General features: G+C 41.5%; 1 protein-coding gene across 8 annotated transcripts in view; it reads left to right on the top strand.

The window, feature by feature from the left end:
• LOC135224616 (serine/threonine-protein kinase D3-like) overlaps positions 1 to 22,895 on the top strand; it is a 459,833-nt gene extending 436,938 nt beyond the window's left edge. For all 8 annotated transcript variants that reach the window (XM_064263796.1, XM_064263793.1, XM_064263797.1 and 5 more), the window contains one exon: positions 21,713 to 22,895. In XM_064263796.1, the coding sequence (XP_064119866.1) occupies positions 21,713 to 21,963 (251 nt within the window). In that variant the 3' untranslated portion in view covers positions 21,964 to 22,895. The remainder of the gene's footprint in view (positions 1 to 21,712) is intronic.
• The last annotated feature ends 2,550 nt before the right edge of the window (positions 22,896 to 25,445 follow it).

Raw genomic sequence — 25,445 nt, forward strand, 5'->3', positions numbered from 1 at the left:
AGCAAAAGAGATTGATAAAAGTATTATTTTAACATTATACATACTCATTGCGTAAATGTGTAAAGCCATGAACAAGCAAATGAGAAATGACAAATTTTCTAAGACTATTCATATTTTTCATAGCTACAAACCTTCAGTCTTAACAATAGGATCATTTCTAGAGCCTAACTGGATCCGGTTAGAAAGCAGACGAAAGCAAAGAATCTTGTGATATCTGGTAGTGCATGCATAGATTGGGTGAAGTGGTCAAGGACCACGCACCTATGCCACCGTGTCAGTCTTTTCTTGAACCACCTGGGCCAGAGTCGTGGTAGACCTCTCTGCCTTTACCCGGTTCATTGCCCGTTTCGTTTGTATTTAGTGTGTGTGTGTGTTTGGCTGATATTATGGCTGCTTCTGCTCCTTCTAGGCCTCGTCAACGTGTGTGCCCCAGAATTCCAGTTTTCCGTGTTCTCAGGTTTTGGCTTCGGCGGCGACCGATCCCCACATCACGTGTAGCAGGTGCCGTTCTAATTTTTGTACTATAACAAATACTTGCACGGAATGCCGGGCATGGCATAAGGAGCAGTGGAAGTAATTTTATAGCAAGAGAGAGCATCGGAGGGTTCCGACTCTTCCTTCATGTATCCGCGCGCCCCCCCATAGTAGCATTGTGCCTGTGTCTCCTTCCTTTGCTTCCATTGATTCATCACTGGAAGTATCGGGAGGCCCCCAGGCTGATTTTTTTAATGTCTCCCCTTCTTCTTCAGGAGTTAATTTGATTCCTGGGAAGGGGAAGGCTTCTTCTTCATTCTCATTTATTCCAGTCAGAGGCGTCCAAGATGGCAGCAATTTGGAACACACTCAGGCTAGGGGGTCCCCCATCCTTGGAGGGGTTTCTAGCACACTTTATATAGGCTCGCTACCCCCTTCCTCAGGCTGGCCAGGCCCTCCCCCCCCTCCTCCCAGCCTCGTCTTCATGGGTAGCCGAGGTCAGCCATCTTGTATTGCTCTGCCAGTGACTTGTTCCGCTTCTTAGATTCAGAGGGAAGCCGTGGCGTCAGCCCCGTTGATGACATCACGGGATCAGTCGTTGTGAATTCCTCCACCAGTGGCGTCTGCTTCCCCTTCAGACCGAGGGGAAGCCGTGACGTCATCACCACTTCCATTGATGATGTCACTCCCAGTCGTCTCCTCTGCACTGCCTCTCTCAGCCGTGACGTCATCTCTGCTGCCCAGTTTGGTGCATCTCCCTTCATTGCCATCGGAGCCTTCTCTTGCAGATCAGTCTGAGGTTATATGCCAGGCGGTGCTTAAGAGGTTGGACTCTGTTTTGGATGATAAGGTGGCTGCCTTGTCTCCTGGATTATAAGTATGCTGCCTTGTCGGCTGGGAGGACTGGAAGGAAACATGTTGCATTGTCCCCGCCTCCTGCGAAGAGATCGCATAAGTAACCAGTGCAATCTGCAGTGGCTGCTTCATCCTCTGCATTGAATCGCGAGCTTATTGCAACCTCCCCCGTCCGTGCACATCGCGAGCGTGTTGCAACCTCCTATGTCCGTGCACATGATGCAAGTGCTCCTACTTCTCCAGGGCCTTTTCATCGCCGTAAGGATCCTAAGGCACCTGTCAAGAGGTCGAAGGTGGTGAGCACGGAGTTGGTGCAGCAGGAGTGTTAGCTGCCCGTCTCCCTGGTGCTTCTAAGAATTCGACTCTGGGGGATTCTCCTTCGATCTCGAGTGTTCGGGATTCCTCTCCAACTCACGTTCGTACGTCTGTCCCACTCGTGACTATTTACGGACATGTTAACCCTCTTACGCCGGAGCGGTAAATAAAAATTTGTCTCCCGTGTGCCGGAGGGGTTTCGGAGTGAGCGCGGAAGCGGAAAAAATATTTTTTTCGAAAAATCACAGCGCGCTTAGTTTTCAAGATTAAGAGTTCATTTTTGGCTCCTTTTTTTGTCATTGCCTGAAGTTTAGTATGCAACCATCAGAAATGAAAAAAATTATCATTATCATATATAAATAATGCGATATATGATAGCGCAAAAACGAAATTTCATATATAATTGTATTCAAATCCCGCTGTGCACAAAACGGTTAAAGGTAACAAGTTACTTTTTTTTTGGTTGTAATGTAAACTAAATTGTGATCATTTTGGTATATAACACATTGTAAAACGATCAAAGCAACACAGAGAAAATATTATCACAAAATAATGCATGAATTCGTAACGCGCGGACGTAAACAAATATTTTTTTCAAAAATTCACCATAAATCTAAATATTGTCCTAGAGACTTCTAATTTCTTTCGAAATGAAGACAAATGATTGAATATTATGATACTGTAAGAGTATTAGCTTACTATTGCAGTTTTCGACCATATCTGACGAGTTAAAGTTGACCGAATGTCGAATTTATATATATATATTTTTTATATGCAATTATTTTGGAAATAAGAAAAGCTACAACCTTCAAATATTTTTTGTTTTATTCTACATAAAATTGCGCACATTTTCATATATAAAACTCTATGAAATGCCTAATATGAAATGGAGCAAATATTCCGAGAATGGGACATACGTATTTCGGAGATTTGTGGCGGAGAATCCGCACGTGGAGGGAAGGAAAGATTTTTTTTTTAAATTCACCATAAATCTAAATATTTTGCTAGAGACTTCAAATTTGTTTCAAGATGAAGATAAATGACTGAATATTACTAGACTGTAAGGGTTTTAACTTACAATTGCATTTTTCGACCATTTCGGTAGAGTCAAAGTTGACCGAACGTGGTTTTTTTCTATTTATCGTGATTTATATGCAAATATTTCAAAAATGAGAAAAGCTACAACCTTCAATTATTTTTCGTTGTATTCTACATGAAATTGCGCACATTTTCATATACGTATAAAACTTTATGTAACGGCTAATTTAAAATAGTGCAAACATTACCACAATCGCACGTATGATTTTTTCGGAAGAGTTACCGCGCGGACGTAAAGAAAGTGTTATTTTTTTCATAAATTCACCATAAATCGAAATATTGTGCTAGAGACTTCATATTTGTTGCAAAATGAAGGTAAATGCTTGAATATTACTAGAATATAAGCGTTTTAGCTTACAATTGTGTTTTTTGACCATTTCGGTAGAGTCAAAGTTGACCGAAGGTTGAAATTTTGGCAATTATCGTTATTTATATGAAAATATCTCAAAACTGATAAAAGCTACAACCATGGGTTGTTTTTAGTTGTATTGTGCATGAAATTGCACACATTTCCATATATAAAACTTTATATAACAGCTAATTTTAAAATGGTGCAAACATTACCACAATCGCATGTATGATTTTTTTCGGAAGAGTTACCGCGCGTACGTAAGGAAAAAGTTTTTTCATAAATTCACCATAAATCGAAATATTGTGCTAGAGACTTCCAATTAGTTGCAAAATTAAGGTAAATGATTGAATATTACTAGAATATAAGCGTTTTAGCTTACAATTGCGTTTTTCGACCATTTCGGTGAGTCAAAGTTGACCGAAGGTTGAAATTTTGGCAATTATCGTTATTTATATGAAAATATCTCAAAACTGATAAAAGCTACAATCATGAGTATTTTATTGTTGTATTCTACATAAAAATGCGCACATTTTCATATATAATACTTCATGTAACGGCTAATTTACAATGGTACAAAAATTATGTCAAAGTGACGAAATAATTTCCGAGATGTGTCACAGATACTTTTTAGTGCGGCAAGAAAGAAATTCGCGCTTGCGCGCCTGCGTAACGATTGTAAACAAAACAACACCTTGATCCGTGAACTCCCAGCATCCCCCAAGGCGCGTGATTCAAAAGTTTTAGGCTGGTAGGCCTATAAGTATTTTTCCGCGAATTTTAAAAAAACTTTTGTAAGTCGACGTAAAATACGTCCAGTCGGCGTAAGAGGGTTAATGAATCATCTGTTGGAGGAGTGCATAGTGATGTTCCTAGTGTTGTAGTGGGTTCATCTCGGGAGCCGGCATGTGTACCCAGCCCAGACAGGTTAGTTGATGTTTCGGGCTGTTTGGCTACTGATCCTTCTATTAATTTTAATGAGGAAGATGCCTTAGAGGAGTCTAAACATTCTTCTCATCATCAGTCTCCGTTGCCGGAGCAGGAGGAGGGACACACGCAAGAGGTTGTTTTTTGTTTTTTTTTTTTTGTTTTTTTTTTTTTTGAAGTTGTCAATCTCATTTGTGGGTTCAACAATTTGGAAAGGACTCGGGCTCGGTCGTCTTACACTCCTTCTTGCTTGGAAGCCTTGGTGGGAGCTATGCAGGATCCCAAATCATCTCTTCAGCTTCCCTTGTTGGGGCACGTCCAGTCTGTCTTGCACAAGGTTAACGCCTCTGTTTCGGACTGGGATGGTTCGCTTCGCTCTAGGGGCTCTGCCAAGCTACTACCCCCACCTCTCACGAGTCATAGGAAGTATTATACTATGAACTCTGCATTTTTGATGTCTCGCCATCTTAACCTAGATGTCATTCGCCTGAAGCCACGATTGACTTTGGATCAGGTGAGGTCGGTCGGTGGCTCTGCCCTTGTCTCCACAAGATGCCTCAGCTTTGGAATCTACGGCAGCATCCATGTTGCAGACAGTTTCTTGGCTGGACTTCTGGTCTGTGGTCATTGCCAAGATAGCTTCTGACAGGTCCCCAGAAGGGTTGGTGAGTGCATCCTTGCTTACCAGTCTGTTGCAGTCCGGAGGCAAGGCATTTTCACATATGGCTCACCTCAGTGTTAATTTATGAGCTAACCTTCTTCTGATTAGAAGAGACGCGGCTTCTTCTTCTGTTAGAAGAGACACGGCTCTATCTAGGATGGAGAGATCAGTTGACACAGAGTCCTTGCTGGCATGGAGAAATGGAGATCTGTTGGAGTCCCAATTTTTGTTTCCTTGGACCAAACTCAAAAATGCGATTGACCGGCGCAAAGCTAACACAAAAGACGGACTGGTGAACCAGGCCGTGTCTAAGTCGGAGTCTGTTCCTTGGAGACATCAGGCTCCTCCTCATTCCCCTGTCCAGCAGCAGTCAAGAAGATCGTCGCCTGGTAGGCTGTCGAGGAGTTTCATTTCGGCAGGACCTTCCCATTTAACTCAGCCTAGGTCAGAGGAACAATGTCCCTTTCGGGCCCAAGGGGCTGAGGTAAAGGGGGCCATTGGTAGGTTAGGTGCCTCTCCCTCATTTGCGCCACGGGTGTGGAGGTGCCTGGCGAGCCATTGGACCAAGTGTCAGAGTCATGGGGTGGAGAAGTGGGTGGTAGATGTCCTTCGGGTGGGGTACCTACTGCCATTCGACTTCTCTCCTCCTTTGTCGGACAAGCTGCAGCACAGGAAGGCATATCCTCCAGATTCTCTGAAGTTCTTGGCTCTTTGGGAGGAAGTGCACAAGATGCTGGACAAGGATGTGATAGAGGAAGTGGTGCGTCCGTCTCCGGGGTTTTACAGTCACATCTTCTTGGTGCCCAAGGCGTTGGGAGGATGGAGACCTGTGATCAACTTATCCACCTTGAATCACTTCATCAGGAAGACACGGTTCAAGATGGAGACCCCGCATTCGGTGTTGGCAGCCTTGAGGGAAGGCGGCTTCATGCTGTTGATAGATTTAAGGGATGCATACTCCCAAATCCCTATTCATCCGACGTCCAGGAAGTTCCTTCGCTTCTCTCTTGGGGACGAGGTCTTCGAGTTCAAAGTCCTATGCTTCGGGCTGACAACAGCACCTCAAATGTTCACAAGGGTCTTCTCTCTCATGTCAAGTTGGGCCTATGCTCAGGGGATCCATTTGCTGAGGTACCTCGACGATTGGTTGGTCTTGGCAGTTTCCAAGGAAAAGCTGCTGCAGGACAGGGATCGTCTACTTCGGTTGTCTGGAACTTGGCATCGTAGTCAACCAGAGAAAGTCGAACCTCATACCAAGTCAAAGGATTCTCTACCTGGGCATGGTTATCAATATGACAGTTGCAAAAGTTTTCCTGTTAGATCAGAGATTGGAGAAGTTAAGAGTGGTGGCGCACGACTTCCTGTCGGAACCACATCAGTCAGCTTATCAGTGGCAGGTTCTTCTGGGTGTTTTGTCTTCCATGGAGAAGCTGGTCCCTATGGGCATCTTCATATTCGGTCTCTGCAATGGAGACTGGGAGAGTTCTGGTGTCCAGTGGGGGACTCACCCCTGTTAAAGATTCCTCTTGTCTCTGGAAGTGAGAGAAGACCTTCGTTGGTGGTTGGACGACCAGAATCTTTCAAAGGGTGTCCCTCTGCGTTCTCTTCCACCGGACTAGTCCTTCTGTTCTCAGACGCCTCCCTCGCGGGTTGGGGGCCTCATTTAGGCGGCCTCATCGCTTCAGGCATTTGGAGTTTGGAGGACAAGCAGCAACATATCAACGTCATGGAGTTGAAGGCAGCCTTCCTGGGTCTGAAGGAGTTTCGGGAGAAGGTAGAAGGTCATTCTGTCGTTCTCGTGTCGGACAACACCACGGTGGTAGCCTATGTGAACAAGCAGGGAGGCCTGGTTTCTCATCAACTTCACGCCTTGACCGTCGAGGTTCACCAGTGGGCGGTCAGCAATTCGGTAGAGCTCTCAGCTAGGTATAATCCAGGCAAACAGAATGTGGTCGCAGACAAACTTGGTTGTCGGGATCAGATCCTAGGCACACCGTGGTCCCTTCATCACATAGTACAGAAAGCTGGAGAGAGACTGTTCTGTGGTTCCAGATCCTTTAGTGTTAGCAGAGGACCCATTCCAACATCCCTGGGACAACCTGGAGGTGTATACCTTCCCTCCATTTTGTTTGATCCGTTAAGTTCTGAACAGGCTAATGAGTTCACAGGGTCTCAGGATGACTTTGGTAGCCCCTCTGTGGCCTCAGGCGGAATGGTTCCCAGATCTGCTGTCGTCGTTGTCAGAGGTTCCGAGGGAAATTCCCCCTTGGCGACATCTGTGTCAGCCACATGCAGAAAGGTTCCACCAGGCAAGTATCTCCTCTGAGCGAGAGGCTTTTCTCAGAGAACAGCAGGGCATATGTCCAGCAGTCTCAGAAAGTCAACCTCTGTGGTTTACCAAGGCAAATGGGCGATCTACTGTGATTAGTGTTGTAAATGGGGTTTTTCTCCACTCGCAACCTCTATTCAGTTAATAGCAGACTTTTTAACCTTCCTCAGAGACAAGAAACGTTGTCCGTTTCTGCCATTAGAAGCTACATTGAACCTCAAGAATTGGCTTATATGTATTAATAAATAAATATACCATATATGTACTTATAGGGCAGTGGTTCTCAAGCAGATTATTCCAGCACAAGATGTTGATGGTGGCTGCACTAAGTACAATTAATATAAAATGTGGCAATAAGGTCTCATCCTCCTTAATGGCTTAATTATAGGTACCTATAAGAAATGTCCAATTACTAGTAGTCTGAAAAATAAAAACAGAATGCAGACAATAAATCTTATACAGTGGTACCTCGACATATGAAATTAATCCGTTCCGAGGCGGCCTTCGTATCATGAGCTTTTTGTATCTTGAACCGCATTTTACATGTAAAATGCCTAATCCGTTCCAAGCCCTACAAAAACACCCCAGTAAATTGTATAATAAAGCTAAATTGACCAATAAACAATGAAATACTACAACAATTTGGACCATTCAATACCTAACTTAATACGTACTAGTACTAATATATACGTACCTGTAAATAAAGTGTATTAGTGTACATGGTATACAAGAAATACTGTACGTACATCCGTACGTATGTAGTAAAATGTGGAACCTTACCTTTCGAATGAGGCTATCTCTGAAAGTGGCGATAGAGGAGGAGGACAAACGGCAGAAATCTTCTTATGGTACGTACACTTCACTGAACAAAACACATTAAAAATGTCAGGAAACATAAATATTAAAAATGTCAGGAAACATTAACTAAACTTTATGAAACACATTAACAAAACCGTAACACTTAACTTTACAAAAAACTTAAAATTAAATTTCTATTTTTTATTTTTTTTTTTACATTTTTTTTCTACTTTTTTATACTTTTTTTTTCTATACAAAATTTCAATTTCTTCACCACTTTCAACTTTCTGTTTTTTCGTAGTATCAATTGGATCTTCCTTTTTGCTTACTCCTACTAAAGGCCTCTTTAAAAAATAACTATCCAAGGAAGATTGCTTCTGCCTACTTTTTACAATGTTCCTTAAACGGCTCGGGCAAACGTCATCGAACTGCGCAAGCATATGACCTGTGTTAGCCTTTTTGGGATGTCTTCTTTTCTACAAATGATTGCTCCTTATGAAAAGCAGCTAAAGCATCCTTAATTTCTGCCGTTGTCATAGTGTCGTCGTCCTTCTCCTCGCCACTGCTGGAGAACTCCTCTTGAACGACGTTATGTTGCATGGCCTCCAACTCCTTCAGGTCATCCGTCATAAGCTCCTCTTGGTGCTCCTCGAGAAGGTCATTGATGACGTCCTCATCAACGGCCAGCCCCATGGACTTGCCGAGTGCAACGATCTCCTCTAGATCTGGTTGCGAAACAGTTTCAGGATTGTCAACTGTTCCTGAATCTGCAGCACCAGCTTCGCCCACGTCGAATGCCTTGAAGTCTCGGGTGGATACGGCATCAGGCCAGAGTTTCCTCCACGAAGAATTCAAGGTTCACCTTGAAACCTCCTGCCAAGCTTGATCGATGAGTCGGATGCATATCACAACATCAAAATGCTCCTTCCAAAATACACGCAAGGTGAGGTTTGTGGTATTGGTGATGTCGAAACATCTCTTGAAAAGATGTTTCGTATACAGCTTCTTGAAGTTCGATATCACTTCCTGGTCCATGGGCTGGAAGATAAAGAACCTTGATAAACGAATACTCCGCTAGGATATCTTCCTCGAGGCCAGGAGGGTGAGCAGGGGCATTGTCCAACAACAGCAGACATTTTAGAGGGAGGCGCTTCTCTTCCGAGGGAGGCGCTCCTCTTCCTAGAATTTCTTCACTGTCGGGCCGAAACACAGATTTACCCACTCGGTGAACAAAAGTCTCGTTACCCAGGCTTTCGCATTAGTCCTCCACATCACTGGAAGCTTCTACTTTAGCACATTGTGGGCCTTGAATGTTTGAGGAGTCTCCGAATGATACACAAGTAGGGGCTTCACCTTGCAATCCCCACTGGCGTTCGAACAAAGTGCGAGCGTAAGCCTGTCTTTCATAGGCTTATGCCCGGGTAGCTTCTTCTCTTCCTGCGTGATGTATGTCCGACGAGGCATTTTTTTCCAAAAAAGGCCAGTCTCATCACAGTTGAAGACTTGCTGAGAACTGTAGTCTTCCTTAATTGTCATCTCATTGAACGTCTTAATAAAGGCTTCGGCCGCTTTCGTGTCCGAGCTGGCAGCCTCCCCATGCCGCACCACCGAATGGATGCCAGTCCGTTTACGGAATTTTTCGAACCACCCATGAGAAGCCTTGAAGTCTGGGGTTGATGTCAATATCCCTTCTCCTCCGTCATCTTCGGCCTGGGCAATCAAATTGCCGAAAATAGCGCTGGCCCTGTGGGAGATTGCCGTTTCGGTTATCTTATTGCCATTTCGGTTATCTTATTGCCAGCGATTTCTATGTCTTTTATCCAGACAAGAAGCAGCCTTTCCATCTTGTTGTGCACGTGGCTCCTCTTGCTAGACAAAATAGTCACGCCCTTGGAAGGTGTAGCTGCTTTGATGGCATCCTTCTGCTTAAGGATGGTGCCTACTGTCGACGGATTTCGGCCATATTCCTTGGCGATCACACTCAATCTCATGCCAGCTTCATACTTTTTAATTATCTCCATCTTTGTCTCCAAAGAAAGCATCCTCTTCTTTCCTACTTCAACTTTCTTGGGACCCATGACTACGTATATACTGTACGTAATTAAGTTATGTAGTATGTATACGTATGTAGTAAAGTTCTCACACAACACGCTAAAGTAGTACTACAACAAAATCACTAACAAATTTACGTTTATAAACGAAATCGTATAGAACAAACAAATTCCGCATGCTTACGATAATGATGATGCCATGCTGAGTGGCCGAAAAAGCCCGCCGCTACGTAGATGCATGATGGGATCATGGGAGAGATGCTGACCAATAGGAGAGCAGGATCTTAATGGCAGTGACTAGCATCAGGAACCAATGTGAGAGCAGGAAGATGGTGGCAAGTCTACTCAGTTGGCAGCGCACGAGTTTTAAGATTGTTATCGGTTGTCCGGGCGAATCTCGGAACTTTACAGCAACAACCTTTCATATCCTGAACTATTTTCGTATGTAGAGCAAAAAAAATCTTTGTATTTCCTTTCGTATCTCGAGTTTTTCGTAAGTTGAGGCCTTTTCGTATGTCGAGGTACCACTGTATTCATCATTTAGGTATGATTTAAAAAGATATTCTTGTGCAGGCAATCTGTTTATTATTCATTATTCAGGTAACAGTCTTGATATTCATTTTTCAGATAAGTTTTGAAAAAGGGAATTCTTGTACTGTCCCTTCGTCCAGAGCAAGCCTCAAAGCTGCTTCAAGATTCATATCAGTCGGCTTGTTGAGATATTTATTCTTAATGAAGTGCAGTACGCTAAATGACCTCTCTCAATAAACTGTTGTTGGAAATATTGGCAACAAAAGAATGGCAATATGTAGTGACAGTCTCTTTTAAATGGATCCAAATTATGTAACTTACACCAGAATTTTTCAATTGTTGTGATCTTTTCATAAAGAAAAAACTTTTCATCATTGCGTAACTCGTAACTTTGAAAATCTTACATTCTGCCAGTTAATTAATGAAACACCAAGTAAAACTTAGAGAGATTATAATAATAATAATAATAATAATAATAATAATAATAATAATAATAATAATAATGATAATAATAATAACAAAACGTATGGACAGCATGTCACCACTCTATGACACTGAAGAACACGTGTCATAAATATGAACAACTGAAATATGATTCAACCACCAAACAGGTATGATATCCTTTGTAGACAATGGAACAAGTATTATGCAAATTGAAACTCAGGTCTCTGGTTAAACTTAGAGATTATGATGATGATGATGATAATAATAATAATAATAATAATAATAATAATAATAATAATAATAATAATAATAATAATAATAATAATAATAATAATAATAGTAATGACAACAAAATTAGCTCGCTCTCTCTCCCTCCTAGTTAAATTATTTTTCCATTGGAAGATGACTAAATTTCCCTTGGTTACCGAACGTGAGAACCACTGGTATAAAGTATACTGTAGCCTAGGCTACTGTATTCGTATGTATATGATATACCATTCTACTTTACGGTTAATTCTTGTTAATGTTATTCAATTTCTCTCTGTACTGAATTAATTATCATAAGCCAGTAGCATTGAACCTAGAGAATCAGCTGAAATTTACAATTATTATATCGTATATGTATAAAGTATACTGTATTGTAGTAGGCTAGGCATATTCAAGATACAATTTTTCCACAACAATGCATTTTTTGGAACCTAACCTCATCCTAAGTAGAATACCTGTAGATGTGTGTTTCTTTATTAAATACATAACTTTTTTTCATAATTTAAGATGGTTTGGGGATGTTTCACAGGGCTGGAATGAATTTAATCTATTTTAGTTATTTTAAGTGAGAGAAATTTGTGTGACATACGAGTAGATTGACTTAACGAGCTCGGTTAACAAAACAGAAAGAGAATTATTATTTTTATTAAATGTTATTTAATCTTATTATTAAAGAACTCAATATTTGAAACTTTGTACTGTAATTCATTTGTTATCTTAAAATGTATGTGTATGTACAGTACAGTATTAGTCTAAAAAATATGAAAATACAGAATATTGCGTCATGAAAAAATCTGCTAATGGGGATGTTTCCAGCAAATAGTTTATGGATAAGTTCCTTAGAAAATTCCACGAATTGCGAGCCCACAAATCCTAGGGGGTTGACTATAGCATTAACTGTAGACCTGTGCTGGTCCATTTTAAAGTAAAAGAAAAAAGTTATTAGCATCATAATATTTCTATGATAGTTTCAGTATCTTTCAAAATAGCATTTTATAATATGAAATTTCAACTATAATTGCAGCCAACAAACATTTAATTGATAACTCCATGAGCACAAGCACCTCATATGTCATGTTTGAGTTTTCATGTTATAAACTGCTATCCTGAAGTAAACTAGCTATAATAATAAGGTATTCGCATGGTATTATGTATGTTTAGGAATTTTATTTATAAAATGGATAAATACAAACCTATTAATATTGTGTAAGAACCAAGGTCTGCAGCAGAATTTTAACATGCCTCAACACATGACATGGGTTTTCATATTATAAATTGCTATTCTTAAGTAAACCAACTATATAATATGAGATATTCACATGGCATTATGTACGTTTATGAATTTTATTTACAAAATCGATACATAGAAACCTATTAATATTAATAATGAATTGATAATTGGCTGTGTTGAGTACGTTAATAATGATACGATTTGAAAATTAGTCAATCATTTATTTAACAAAACAAGGAGAGAATTATTATTTTAATTAATATTTGAAAATTTGTACTGTAATTCATATGTTATCATAAAATGTATATGTAGGTACAGTACATTATTTAGTCTCAAAAATATGAAAATACAGAATATTGCATTACAAAAAAATCTGCTAATGGGGAGGTTTCCAGCAAATAGTTTATAGATAAGTTCCATAGAAAATTCCATGAATTGCAAGCCCGCGAATCCTAGGGGGTTCACTATAGCATCAATTGTAGACCTGTGCTTATCCATTTTAAAGTAGAAAAAGTTACTAACGTCCTAATATTTCTATTATAGTTTCAGTGTACTGCAAAATAGCATTTTATAATGTGAAATTTCAACTATAATTGCAGCCGACAAACATTTAATTGATAACTCCCTGAGCACAAGCACCTTATATGCCATGTTTGAGTTTTCATATAAACCGCTATCCTGAAGTAAACGAACTATAATTACAAGGTATTCACATGTTATGTACGTTTATGAATTTTATTTACAAAATCGATACATACAAACCTATTAATGTTGTGTAAGATCCATGGTCTGAATTTTAACATGCCTCAAAACATGACACTACAAATGGTCTCTCAACAATTGACAACGGGAGAAAGCCAACAATCATGGCTGTTGGTGAATGACTGTCTGTCACCCAGTATATACTGGGATAAAAAGAAACTAAGAAATAAAAATAAAATAATAAAATTGAGAACTATGTACTACTTTCTGTAGTGCAGGGAAAAGGTGACAGGCCTCATTTATCATGAATGGCTATCAATGATATTCAATTAGCTGGGTAGAGAGCGGCAGGAATAAATAAAAACAAAAGTTAAATTTGTTTAGTGTACTGATCACACTACGTGCTCCATTTGGGAATAACAGCTATTGAGTGAAATTAAGAGTAAAATTGAAAGTAATTGTGGATGAAGGTTAACTTTAAGAGCAAAATTAGCAGCAAAAGCAAAATTAAGAGACTTGCTCTTAATTTTTTATGAGGATACAGCCTCTGAGACGTGACACCTTAACAGCCTGCACTGAGTAAATGTAAAAGATGAGATGTCGTTGCCATGGACATGGGGAGAAGGTTGGGTCCTGGCTGACTCTGTGAGAGAAGGGGGCTCACAGTCACCAGAGCATTATATGTACAGGTCCGGGAAGCATTAATTACTCCCCCCCTCCCCACCCCACCCCCAGGGGTTTTGAGGGTTAGAGAGGGAGGTTAATAATTATAGAAAATGGTATGTCCAACTACAGTAGTGGTCTATAAGAAACTTAAAAGATGATGCTGTGCATTTTTTCATCAACTTCTGAACCATTCTTCTGATGCAATGTAAGGTACTATCCTACTTACAACCAAGTTTGGTTCCGACCCACCGGTTGTAAGTCAGAATGGATGTAAGTCGAACCTTAGAAAGTGGCCAACATACTGGGTAGGGTATACTATCAAACCTTTGCTATAAAGCATTAATTACTCCCCCCCTCCCCACCCCACCCCCAGGGGTTTTGAGGGTTAGAGAGGGAGGTTAATAATTATAGAAAATGGTATGTCCAACTACAGTAGTGGTCTATAAGAAACTTAAAAGATGATGCTGTGCATTTTTTCATCAACTTCTGAACCATTCTTCTGATGCAATGTAAGGTACTATCCTACTTACAACCAAGTTTGGTTGCGACCCACCGGTTGTAAGTCAGAATGGATGTAAGTCGAACCTTAGAAAGTGGCCAACATACTGGGTAGGGTATACTATCAAACCTTTGCTATATAAGTACCTACTTAGTACTGTAATGTAATGTACAATCATTATTTCAATCTTTTTACCATAATGTACTTCTACTAATACATTTTAATCATTTATGTAATAGTATATATTACGTACAATCAGGCTGAGTTACAATGGGGTTAGGTTCTTGCATGCATGTCAGAAGTCGATTCTCACGTAAATTGGTTTGCAATTCAGTCTACAGTACAGTTAATACCAAATGATGCTGCAGATAGGGCAGGGTAACTCAAACTGATGCTGCCTGAGTGATGAGAGTTCTCATGCCTGAGTGATGAGAGTTCTTATGAGATGGCGCAGTGCCAAGTAACTCAATGGTCAACTGTCTGAAGTAAGGTTGTAAGTACGAGTGGTCGCATGTCGAGCAGGTTGTAAGTCGGATAGTAGTTGTACATGTGTATACCCTTGTACATGCACACATGGTTACTGTAAAATGTGTAGCAATCATTTTCACTTAATTAAGCACAGTAGTATGCTGCATTAAGTAATGTTCATGTCTATAAAATAATGTAGGATAGGGGGGGAGGCATGGCAGTCAGTCCCCAGCTTACAACTGGTTCAGCTTATGACGTTCTGAGGTTCCAGCGCTTTTCAATTATATTCATCAGAAATTATTTCCAGGTAAATGATGCATGTTCCAGGGTTACAACGCTGATCTGGCGGAACAAATAGGACTCCAAAAATGCAAAATAATCAATATTTGAAGATTTTTTTATGAAAACTGCAATAAAAATGCAGCCTACATAGTTTTCAATACACCAAAGCATTAAAAGTAAGGTTTACTTAGGATTTTTTACTATTTTCTGGCTCTCGACGATTTTCGGCTTACAACGCACTTAAGAATGGAACCCCCGTCATGAGTCGAGGACTGCCTGTATTGCTTCCTAATGTGTGGCACAAAGAGGATAGCATTGGTCTCTTATGCTTGTATTTCTTCACTGTACACCCTCACAGGCATAGCCAGGAAAAGTCAGTCTACCATAATGCATTTGTTCACTCTGCCCAACATCTAGTGTATGTAGTGGGTTAGCCAACTATATGATAACCCTATTGTACTTGCTGGTGTGTGGGATGCTGCCACATACATCCATGCAAGAAATGGAATGAAGGGGTGACAAATTAAATCCGTAGATTCTTTAAAATCTTGTAATGAAGATAAACAGACATCAAGACGACAGCAGCGGGAAGCAGGTCCGCGCTTGTCACTACAATGACCACTGGACAGTGACTGACTATGCATATGGCGGGAAATAAAGGCAGTGTTGACACATCTAATTACAATGTTGCCACGATGCATAATGAAATAGTGGTCTCACAGTATGTGCGATGGGAAATATACATGGAAACATAAATATAATTCTTCTATAGAATAATACAAAGCAAATGTACAAAATGTTCATAAACTGTACGTAATGTAATTAATATACAGCATAACATTAAATATCTATACACCTCCCTCCCCCTTTACGCTCGTAGCAGTGTCTCGAGCGGAACATAAATTCCTCTGAGCTAGTCGAGGTGAATGGCGAGGGACATTGGAGGGTTCGAATGATGGCTCTCTTTCCTGGCCAGAGCAAGGGGACACAGGGACTTGGGGAGAGGTGTCATCACTCATGTTAGCCACTGGGCGTAAATGTCTTCGGTTTCGAAACCATACACGACCACTTGGAAGGCGTATTTCATACTTTCTTGACATTCCGCGGCCCATCACGATGCCAACCTTGTCCCATCGAAGCGTCGTTGCATCCTGTATCCTAACTCGTTGGCCGATGGTGAGCTTGGGTAGAGGGCTGGCATGGGAATTGTAAAGGCTCATGGCTTGGTCGGTTTGGGCAGCAGTGCGACGGTCGTAATCTTCAGTCTTAGTTTGCCACTCCTCTGTGAATGATCTGGGGTGAGCTGGAACACAAGTGCGGAGAGGATGGCCATAGAGGATCTGCGCAGGGGAGCGTCCAGCAGGGTTCGGTGTATTCCGAAGCTCCAGCAGTCCTCTATCAAAGGCTTCACAATCTATGTTCCCGGATGGGGTAGTCTTGATGATAAGGTGTTTAACAGCTTTCGCTGCAGCTTCTGCGTGTCCATTAGCCTGAGGGTAATGTGGAGAAGTGGGATGATATGATGAACTGCCGCCCCAGCGGTCGGCAAATTGCTTGAAGTCGTGGCTGGAAATGGGGGTCCTCCATCAGTTCGTAAGCGGAGTGGAACACTAACCTCGCGGAAGAAAACACAGAACATTCTTGTAACTCTGGCTGCAGTTGTGTCACGTCCACAGGGAACAACCACAGGCCAGCCTGAAAGTCTATCGGCAATAACAAGGAAGGATTTCCCTGCTACGTGGAAGAAGTCAGCTGACACACTTTCGAAGGGCCTGGATGGATGGTCGTCACACATGTAAAGTTCTTGTTGCTGACTAGGGAGAAGCTGTTGGCAGGCCTCACAGCTTTCTACTTTACTCTTGATATCTGCATTGATACCTGGCCAGAATACTGTCTGCAGTGCACGACGTCGAGTAGCTTCAATCCCTCGATGGCTGTCGTGGAGTCTATCCAAGGTGCGTCTACGGAGGGCTGCAGGGATGACGATCCGGGGTCCATACAATACTAACTCTCCATCCACGTAAAGGTTGTCCCGCAGCTTCCAATACGGGAGGGCGGAAGCGTGGAGATCATAGCAGTTGGTAGGAAAACCATTGGAGACGTAGTGAACGAGACGACTGTAATCTTGATCCTGGGATGCGGCCGTGTGGATTTCTTGTAGAGACTTGTCTTCTTCGATGATGGGTCCTGTTGCCTGGTCGTCAGTGGAAGTGGCGGTGCTGGCAACGATACGCCTGACATGTGCAGTCGAAGTAGTGCATCTCTTCATCTTCAGGTGTGGGGCGAAGTTGTTTCCTGCGCGCCATACTGCAGTGAAGATGTAGGGGGCCACTTTCATCTTGAGGCGCTGAAGGCGTGGATTCTCAATAGCATCTAAAGTGTAGTGATTGAGAATTGGTATCAAGGGGCGATGATCAGTCATTAAGGTGAAATGTTGAAGTCCAGACAAGTATAGGCGGCACTTAGCTATAGCCCAAGTGACTGCAAGTAGCTTCAGCTCTATGGTGGCGTAGTGAGCCTCTGTATCCGTAAGGAAACGAGAGCCACACTGGATGAGCCGCATCTGACCTCGGCCGTTATCTTGAAGTAGGGCATAGCCGAGACCGTATAGGCGTGAGGCATCTGTTTGTAGAACCACAGGCGAGGCAGGATTGAAGGGTGCCAGGACAGGTGGTGAAGTCAGAGCTGTCTTGACTTTCTTAAATGCTCGCTCATGGTCGGGCGTCCAGACGAATGAGCGTTTGGGGCTCATAAGTGGACGTAGGGGCTGTGCTGCTGCTGCAATGTGTGGAGTGAAGTCGGCAAGTTGATTGACGAGACCCATAAACGACCTGACGTCTGTGACATTGGACGGTGTCGAAAAGTCGCGCATAGCTGGTACCTTGTCGGGGTCTGCTGCAATACCATTGAATGATAAGACATAACAGCAAAAGTTAACTTTAGGGGCGGCTACAGTGAATTTCTCCTTGTTGAGGGTGATACCATATTGACGGCATCTGGTCAGCATTTGGTGCACGTGTTGTAGGTGGGAAGGGAGATCCTCGTTGGAAAGGAGGATGTCATCTACAACCTTCACACAGTTGGGAACACCTTGTAGTGCCATATCTCCACGGAGGCAGTATGCATCACCTGTTGCTGAAAATCCCATCGGGCCACGACAGTGCTGGAATCTTCCATACGGAGTTATAAATGTAGTCAGGTGGCGGTCCTCTTCTGCCAACTCCATTTGCCAATAGCCATGCAGGGCATCCGCTGTGGTGAAGTACTTCGCAGTAGGAGAGATGTTGCGGACGGCATCATGGGGCGTAGGTGAAGGGTGTGTAGGGCGGGCTACCTGAGAATTTAGGTGGGTATGATCCACAGTGATGCGCACACCTTTGTCCTTGGGTACCAAGACCATGGGATGGCACCATTCAGAGGGCTCGTCGCCTGCTGGTCTGATGATTCCTTGTTGCACCAAGGAGTCAAGTTCTTCTTTCACTTGATCTCTGAGAGCAAACGGAATGGGCCTGGGTGTATGCACAGCGAATGGTGTAGCCCCAGGTTTCAGGTGGATCCTCATTGGAGGGCCTGCCATTTTCTTTAGTGGCTAGGTTTGTAGATCCTTCTTGGATATGAGGACGTCGCTGAAGTGCCGAAGAAAATAGTCCTTAATAGCTGCGGGTGACGTCATGGCAGAGGCAGGAAACTGAGCGCATCTGTTGACATGTGTTTACCTTGAGGATGGGCTTTGGGAATTCCAGCGACACTATGCGAGAGCTCGGCAATGCTCACGGGATAGAGGAGGGGAGTCTGGATATCCTCATGAACATGTATGGTTGCTGAGCAAGACTTGTTGCCAAGACGAAGTGTTGCCTGGAAGCATCCTACAGCCGGTGTCATGGGGGATCCATCTTCTGCTTGTCACGACATCTGTCATGGGGTGGAGGTTCAAGCCTTGTCCGAGGTATGCGGAGTGCATCCAAATGTATGGTGCCAATCACTGTGATGTCTGCTACCTGTATCAAGGGAATTAGGCTGGAGATGTGCTGATATATCGCCAAATGACAGAGAGACAGTGACTGGTGTGGGGGACTCGCTACCCAAGTTATCACCCACGAAACGGCAGCTGGGATTTGACTTATTAGGAGGAGGTGAAGCTGTGTACCCAGTCTGACTTTTCTTGGTCGACCTGCACATCTTCTCAAAATGTCCCTGTTTCTGGCAGGTCTTGCACTGAGCTTCCTTAGCAGGGCATTTCTGAGTGCGGGGCCAATGACCCGTGCATCCGCAGTTATTGCACGATGCACCCGTGGCTGGGCATTGTCCGGAATCGTGCTTGCGAGAGCAATATTGACAAGGGTCACTGTTAGTAGACTGGTGAGAACGTTGGTCAGGAGATCGATGAGAAGTCCTCTTCTGTAGACGCTGGTTCTTCTTGCATGTAGATACTGCATTGACCTGGCTAGGGGAAGATGCTATGGCTGATGCAGTCGCACGTGTAGATTCGTAGGAGCGGCAGCATGTCACGAACTCTGCGAGGGTAGATGAGGGTTGGAGGGGGATAAGGCGTTGTATTAACTCTTCGTCTCTCACACCCATCAAAATTACCATCTGCAATTGCCGTTCGGTGCAGGAGGTGGGGTTGCCAGTGCATAAGTCCACTTCATCAGCGAGGTCCTTGAGGCGTGCGTAGTAGTCTGCAAAAGATTCTCCGACAGCCTGTTTGCAGGACAACAATTCCCTGCGTCGTAAGGCTTCATTTCTGAGGCTGCAAAAGTGCTTTTGCAGTGTATCCAACACCTCTGTAAGAGAAAGTAATGTGTTGGGAGGGATGCCCAGTGTATGCGTAAGCAGGCGCTGGACGTCCAGGGAGATGCAAGTTCTCAGGTGAATCAGCTGGGAAGTTTGATGTAACCTATCAAGTCCAACTAATGCCGCATAATCCTCAAAACGGAGTCTCCATTGGCGAAACGCTTGGTACGTTGCATCTTGTTGCATCTTGTTGCAAGAGAGGTGGGGGATGGACCATAGGCTTGCTAGAAACTGAAGGTGTATTCTCTGAGAAGCCAGGGGGTGGGGGAACAGGTGTAAAAGGAGGTGCAATCATGGGGTTAGGTTGCTGGGGTTGCGATGCCGCAATCTGTCCTGATAGCAAGGAGAAAAGAGACATGAACCGCTGGTTGTCTTCCTGTCTTGATTGCTCCATCTGTAGTCTGAAGTTCTGCTCCTCTTGTCGTCGTCGGTCTTGCTCTTGCATGCTGGAAGTCTGCAGAAAGTGTATAAGATGAAGTATGTCATTATTCTGGTCTACTGTCCTATTGGGAGTCAGGGGAGGTATCTTCATCAGCAGTGGGGAGGTGCACAGGTACCTCGTCTCTCATCAGACCCTGCGTTTGATCCTCGGCCTGATCCGCTGTCTGCTCCTCTTGTCTCATCCGCTGTCTGATCCATTAAATCAATTAGCTCTTCCTCTTGTTGAGCCATGTCGTGTTCGGTGTCGTAAGAGAGCTTGAAATCAGTAGAATGCAAGAAAAATATCCAAGCGAAAGAAAGCACTTTGGATATTTAAAAATTACAATGTTTGTCAGTGCGCTTGTGAAATAAGCGGCAGTCGGGTGGGGTGAGTGAGTGTTGCGAGCTAGCGACCAGAGGGGAGGCGGGAGGGGTGAGAGTGCCTCTGGGGGAGCGCCTCGGGCCTCAGTCACCATCGATGCATGACGAGGGGAGGATGTATGGTGGGGGCTCCCGAGAAAACAGGCGCTAGAGTTCAAATGTCCTGAAGAAAGCTTGACAAGGACACTTTAATATAATGCAACACAACACTATAGCACACTGTCACTCTAACCCTGCACTGCACAAACACTGTATCACTCTTGGAGACACTGTAGTAAACTGTCGTTGATATTTAGAGTCACTGTAAGGAATCCAATGTGCGAGACGAGAAGAAAGCGGCAATGGCGGTCATCTTCTTGGAGTCCATAACGTGCGGTTACTCACTGCGGCATGTGTGGGATGCTGCCACATACATCCATGCAAGAAATGGAATGAAGGGGTGACAAATTAAATCTGTAGATTCTTTAAAATCTTGTAATGAAGATAAACAGACATCAAGACGACAGCAGCGGGAAGCAGGTCCGCGCTTGTCACTACAATGACCACTGGACAGTGACTGACTATGCATATGGCGGGAAATAAAGTCAGTGTTGACACATCTAATTACAATGTTGCCACGATGCATAATGAAATAGTGGTCTCACAGTATGTGCGATGGGAAATATACATGGAAACATAAATATAATTCTTCTATAGAATAATACAAAGTAAATGTACAAAATGTTCATAAACTGTACGTAATGTAATTAATATACAGCATAACATTAAATATCTATACAGCTGGATTTCTTGAGTAAGCAAAAAATGCTACTTTTATTATTTTTTATTCGACTCAACCAAGTATTGAAATCCTCTTAAGTTGAGGTTGCAGTGCACAAGCAACACTGTTCATGTTTCTCCCCAAACTGGGAAATTAAGAGGATCAGGCTATATTCAATGATTCATAGTGATTTACAGTAAAAGAAATGCATAATTCATGCTTTAGGTTAGAATATATTACTAATGGCTCTGTGTTGTATAGCTGTACTGAGCTCCCTGTGTAGAATGTCAACAGATGTGAATAAGTATGTAATTGCTTTTCTCCCAAGTTAATGCATGTTTAATGCCAAATTCACCTGATCTGAGAATTGACAATTGCAGTCTTGTTAATAATTTTTTTTTCTCTTTCAGCTATTGATCTAATAAATAACCTTCTACAAGTGAAACAAAGAAAAAGATTAACAGTTGATAAGTCTTTAGCACATGTGTGGCTCCAGGATTACCAGTGTTGGTGTGATTTAAGAGAACTTGAGATGAAAGTTGGTGTTCGCTACATTACTCATGAATCAGATGATGCTCGTTGGGCATCATATCGAAGGCAAGATGGTCAAGTGTCCCCTGTTTCTCCTGTTACAACTGAGGATGATGTTTTAGCAGCATAATAGATATGATGGAATCTTTCTTTTCTTATGTGTCCTTGAATTTACCTTTATTGTGGATATGGGTTATAGAAAACTAGTTGAGGGGGGTGGGGAAGAAGAAGGTTGACTGGGAGAGGGAAGCTGGAGTTTTAAGCATGGTAATGAGTTAGAAATATAAGCCAAAATTGACTCCATACTTTACATTTTTATATCATCCATTATTGTACCCTAGACAAGTGTCAAACTTACTTATATTTCTGAAGTTGTTACAAAAAATAATTTTATATGACGGCAAATTCAGGTCTAAGGAAAATGGATAAAGTGAGAGCCTAATACTGCAGTTTTATGAATATTGGATTTTTATGCATATGAGATTTGTATGTATAAGTTTAGGTAATGATGTGTTTAATAAGTAGACGTATTCCTAAGATTGGTGCCAGGTTTTTATTAGTATATGATGTGCTCTCTTCATCTAATTTTTCCTTATCAGATAATCTAACAAATAAAAATGGCAGTTAATATATTTATGTTATAACTTTTGCTTCATGTGCCTCTAGGAAAGTGATTTATCATGATTAAAATGTAGTTTTTTATTAGCTATGGATTTTTTGTACACCACATATCACAATTTGACTTGTTTAATTGCTCAGTAGGAAGAAAGGGGTAACTGGGTACAGTAACAACTATTGCATTCATTTTAGGTCAGTACCACAAGTTTTTTTTTTTTTTTTCCTTTTTATTGGCAAGGGAATCTCGAGTCTTGTTTCTTATTTCACATTTAATTGTGCAAATTTTAGAATAGCTTTAAATCACTTTATGAAATGAAGAATGTTTTGAATGATAAAATGTATTTGAAAGTTGAGTATTTAATAGTGTGTGTTCTTAGATTTTATTTCTGATTTAGATCTTTCTACACTTGAGCTCTGGTACATCTTGATAAACCTTGTTGTGAATTGTAATTTTATTCTAAACCCTCAGAATGATTGTTTAAAGAATATTTCAGTATTTTTTTGTGCTCAAATGGTAATGTTCATTCTTCAGTTTTCTCAAGAATTAAGAAAAACTATTTTATGGTGTTATTTATGCTGGTACATACATACAATGATTTTGTGTTCTTTCACATTGTATAACCTTTCACAATATTTGTGATTGAGCCTTTGATAGGTATTAAGTGTACTAGATTTATATATGTATTAACAAGTATCACACAGGGATGCATGAAAGCAATAGTGTCAGTTGCGCTTTTTTTAATCTGATTGTTAATGTAACTTCGTTTCTATTCATCAATGGCAGTTTTGTGTAGGGAATTATTTTAATGAATAAAGTTATTAAATTATTTAAGGAGACGATTCAATAGTCATTGCTTTTAAAATTGACGTTTTTACCAGAAATCAAGAAGTAGGTGGACCATGTGATATATACATAGAACAAACAGTTAGTAGGTTTTCTATTTAGTGTAAGTACATGTTATAGGCTGTGGCAACAACATTCTTTCTCTGTCAAGTCATAAAGTGGTGTTACACACTGAATTGACATTAATAAACAGTGAAAAATGTGCAATTGAAAATCAAATGTAAATTTTTTGATTTTATTATTTTAATGGGGCTTCCGAAGGTAAAACTTAGAAACAGTATTATAATTGTTATTCACTGCTTGTAGCTTTTGCATTTGGGGTGTTATGTACTATGGCTTTGTTACTTCAGATGACTCATTATACAAGACAATGGCTGGCAGTTGGTTTTTCTTTAAATAATCTCAGTATCAGCCACAACAGCCATTTCCATTGCCTTAATGGTATCATCTCTGTCTCTCTGTGCATGCCTTTTGGCCCTCTACCTCAGTGTTTTCAATGCTATAGGAGTACAATTGAATTCTGGATATCCAAAGGATTTTTTAAGCATTAAGGTTGAACATATACTGTGGATCTTCACTGACATCATTTGTGTTTATTCATACATTTTTCAGTTTATTTTGGTAATTTTCTCATCAATTATTTTACTTAAACTAGAAACTTCACATTCCTGTTGCCTTAGCCAGAGTTATGTATGCAATCACCAGGTCTGGAAATTTAGTTATTTCCCAATTGTCTTTTAAGTAGTGATCATAGTTTTTAAGGATGGTGTTATGGTCTGAGTGAAATGAGGAATATACTGTCAAAAATGTGAAAAAAAGAAGAAAAAGGTTCCTTTGGATATTTATGACTTCTACTTTTCATAAAGCACAGGTTGTTTGGTGTATTTGCTTTGTTACTAATCATGGTAGTGGCTGCTATGTAGGGCAACTTCAAGCTGATGCTCCTTTGTTAAGGGTTATACAATTGTCAGTCACATGTACAGAATATGCATCTGTTTGTAATAATTGGAATGTGTGGAAACATTTGTATTTCTACTTATGAATATTAATTCCTATTAATTTTCCCTTACTTTTACTTAATCTTTTTTCTGTAAAAGTAAAATAATCTTTACAAAGGATGTCACATAAACTTAAATGTGTATGAGCACATCACCTTTTAAAGACAATAATAATATCATTACACTGGAAGTAATGCAAATTTTAACAATTATTTTGCTTCTACCCTTAAATTATAACATAATATATAATCACAGCTCATAGCCTACATCGATTGTCTTCAATGGCCTAATGTAGCTGTTGCAAAATAAGGATGTCATCCATAGTTATATGTTTTGTTGGAAATCTGGCAAACAGAAAAACATCAAGATCTTAATATTTCCTGTGCCTTTCCAAATTTTACTAACATTTTCATTCTCATATTTTTCAGTGGCAAAAGGTACTAGATGATTGGCGAAGTGTAACATATCCAAATAAGTTATATTTGTTCATATACAGACCAAACCTTTGGCCTTCACATAAGGGAAAATTCTTTAGCACCTGCTGGAGTCCAGTTAAAAAAGTACAAGGAATTTGGTGGCAACGGGAGTTAGGCAAGATGACGGTGAGGAGGGGGCTCCGCTGCCCTCTGCTTAGAAGCCAGTTGTTTGTCCACTTCCTGCCTGCATTATGCCATTTTTCTGCATGCTTTTGCCTCGGATCCTTATTCTACTTGTAGCAGGTGTAGATCTAACAACTGTCACGTTAGTAACCCACATCCTGAGTGTGCTGGTTGGTCTCCTGAGCAGTGGAAGAATTTTGGTAGGAAGAAGACACATAGAAGGAAATCTGTGCCACTATCTTGGGAAGGCTTTGTTTCTTCTATGGTAGCATCTGCATCTATTCCCTCTCATTGTGGCTCTTCCTTACCAAAATCTCCTCTCGTTGCTTCTTCTTGGGAAGATTTTACTCCATATTTTTCTACTGCTTCAGCTTTAGAATATTCAGTTGGGGGTTCAGGTGATCTTGTAATTCTCTCTCTCTCCATTCAGATAGGGGGTCTAGGAAGAGACGACATTAAAGTTTTCCTGCTGACGTGCCTGATGTTCTGTGCTCAGTTGCTGACTCTCATGCTGCAGTAGTTCCAGACAGAAATTCATCCTCCATGATCCTCA

This window comes from Macrobrachium nipponense, chromosome 12 (assembly GCF_015104395.2).
Source record: "Macrobrachium nipponense isolate FS-2020 chromosome 12, ASM1510439v2, whole genome shotgun sequence".
Taxonomy (NCBI): Eukaryota; Metazoa; Arthropoda; class Malacostraca; order Decapoda; family Palaemonidae; genus Macrobrachium; species Macrobrachium nipponense.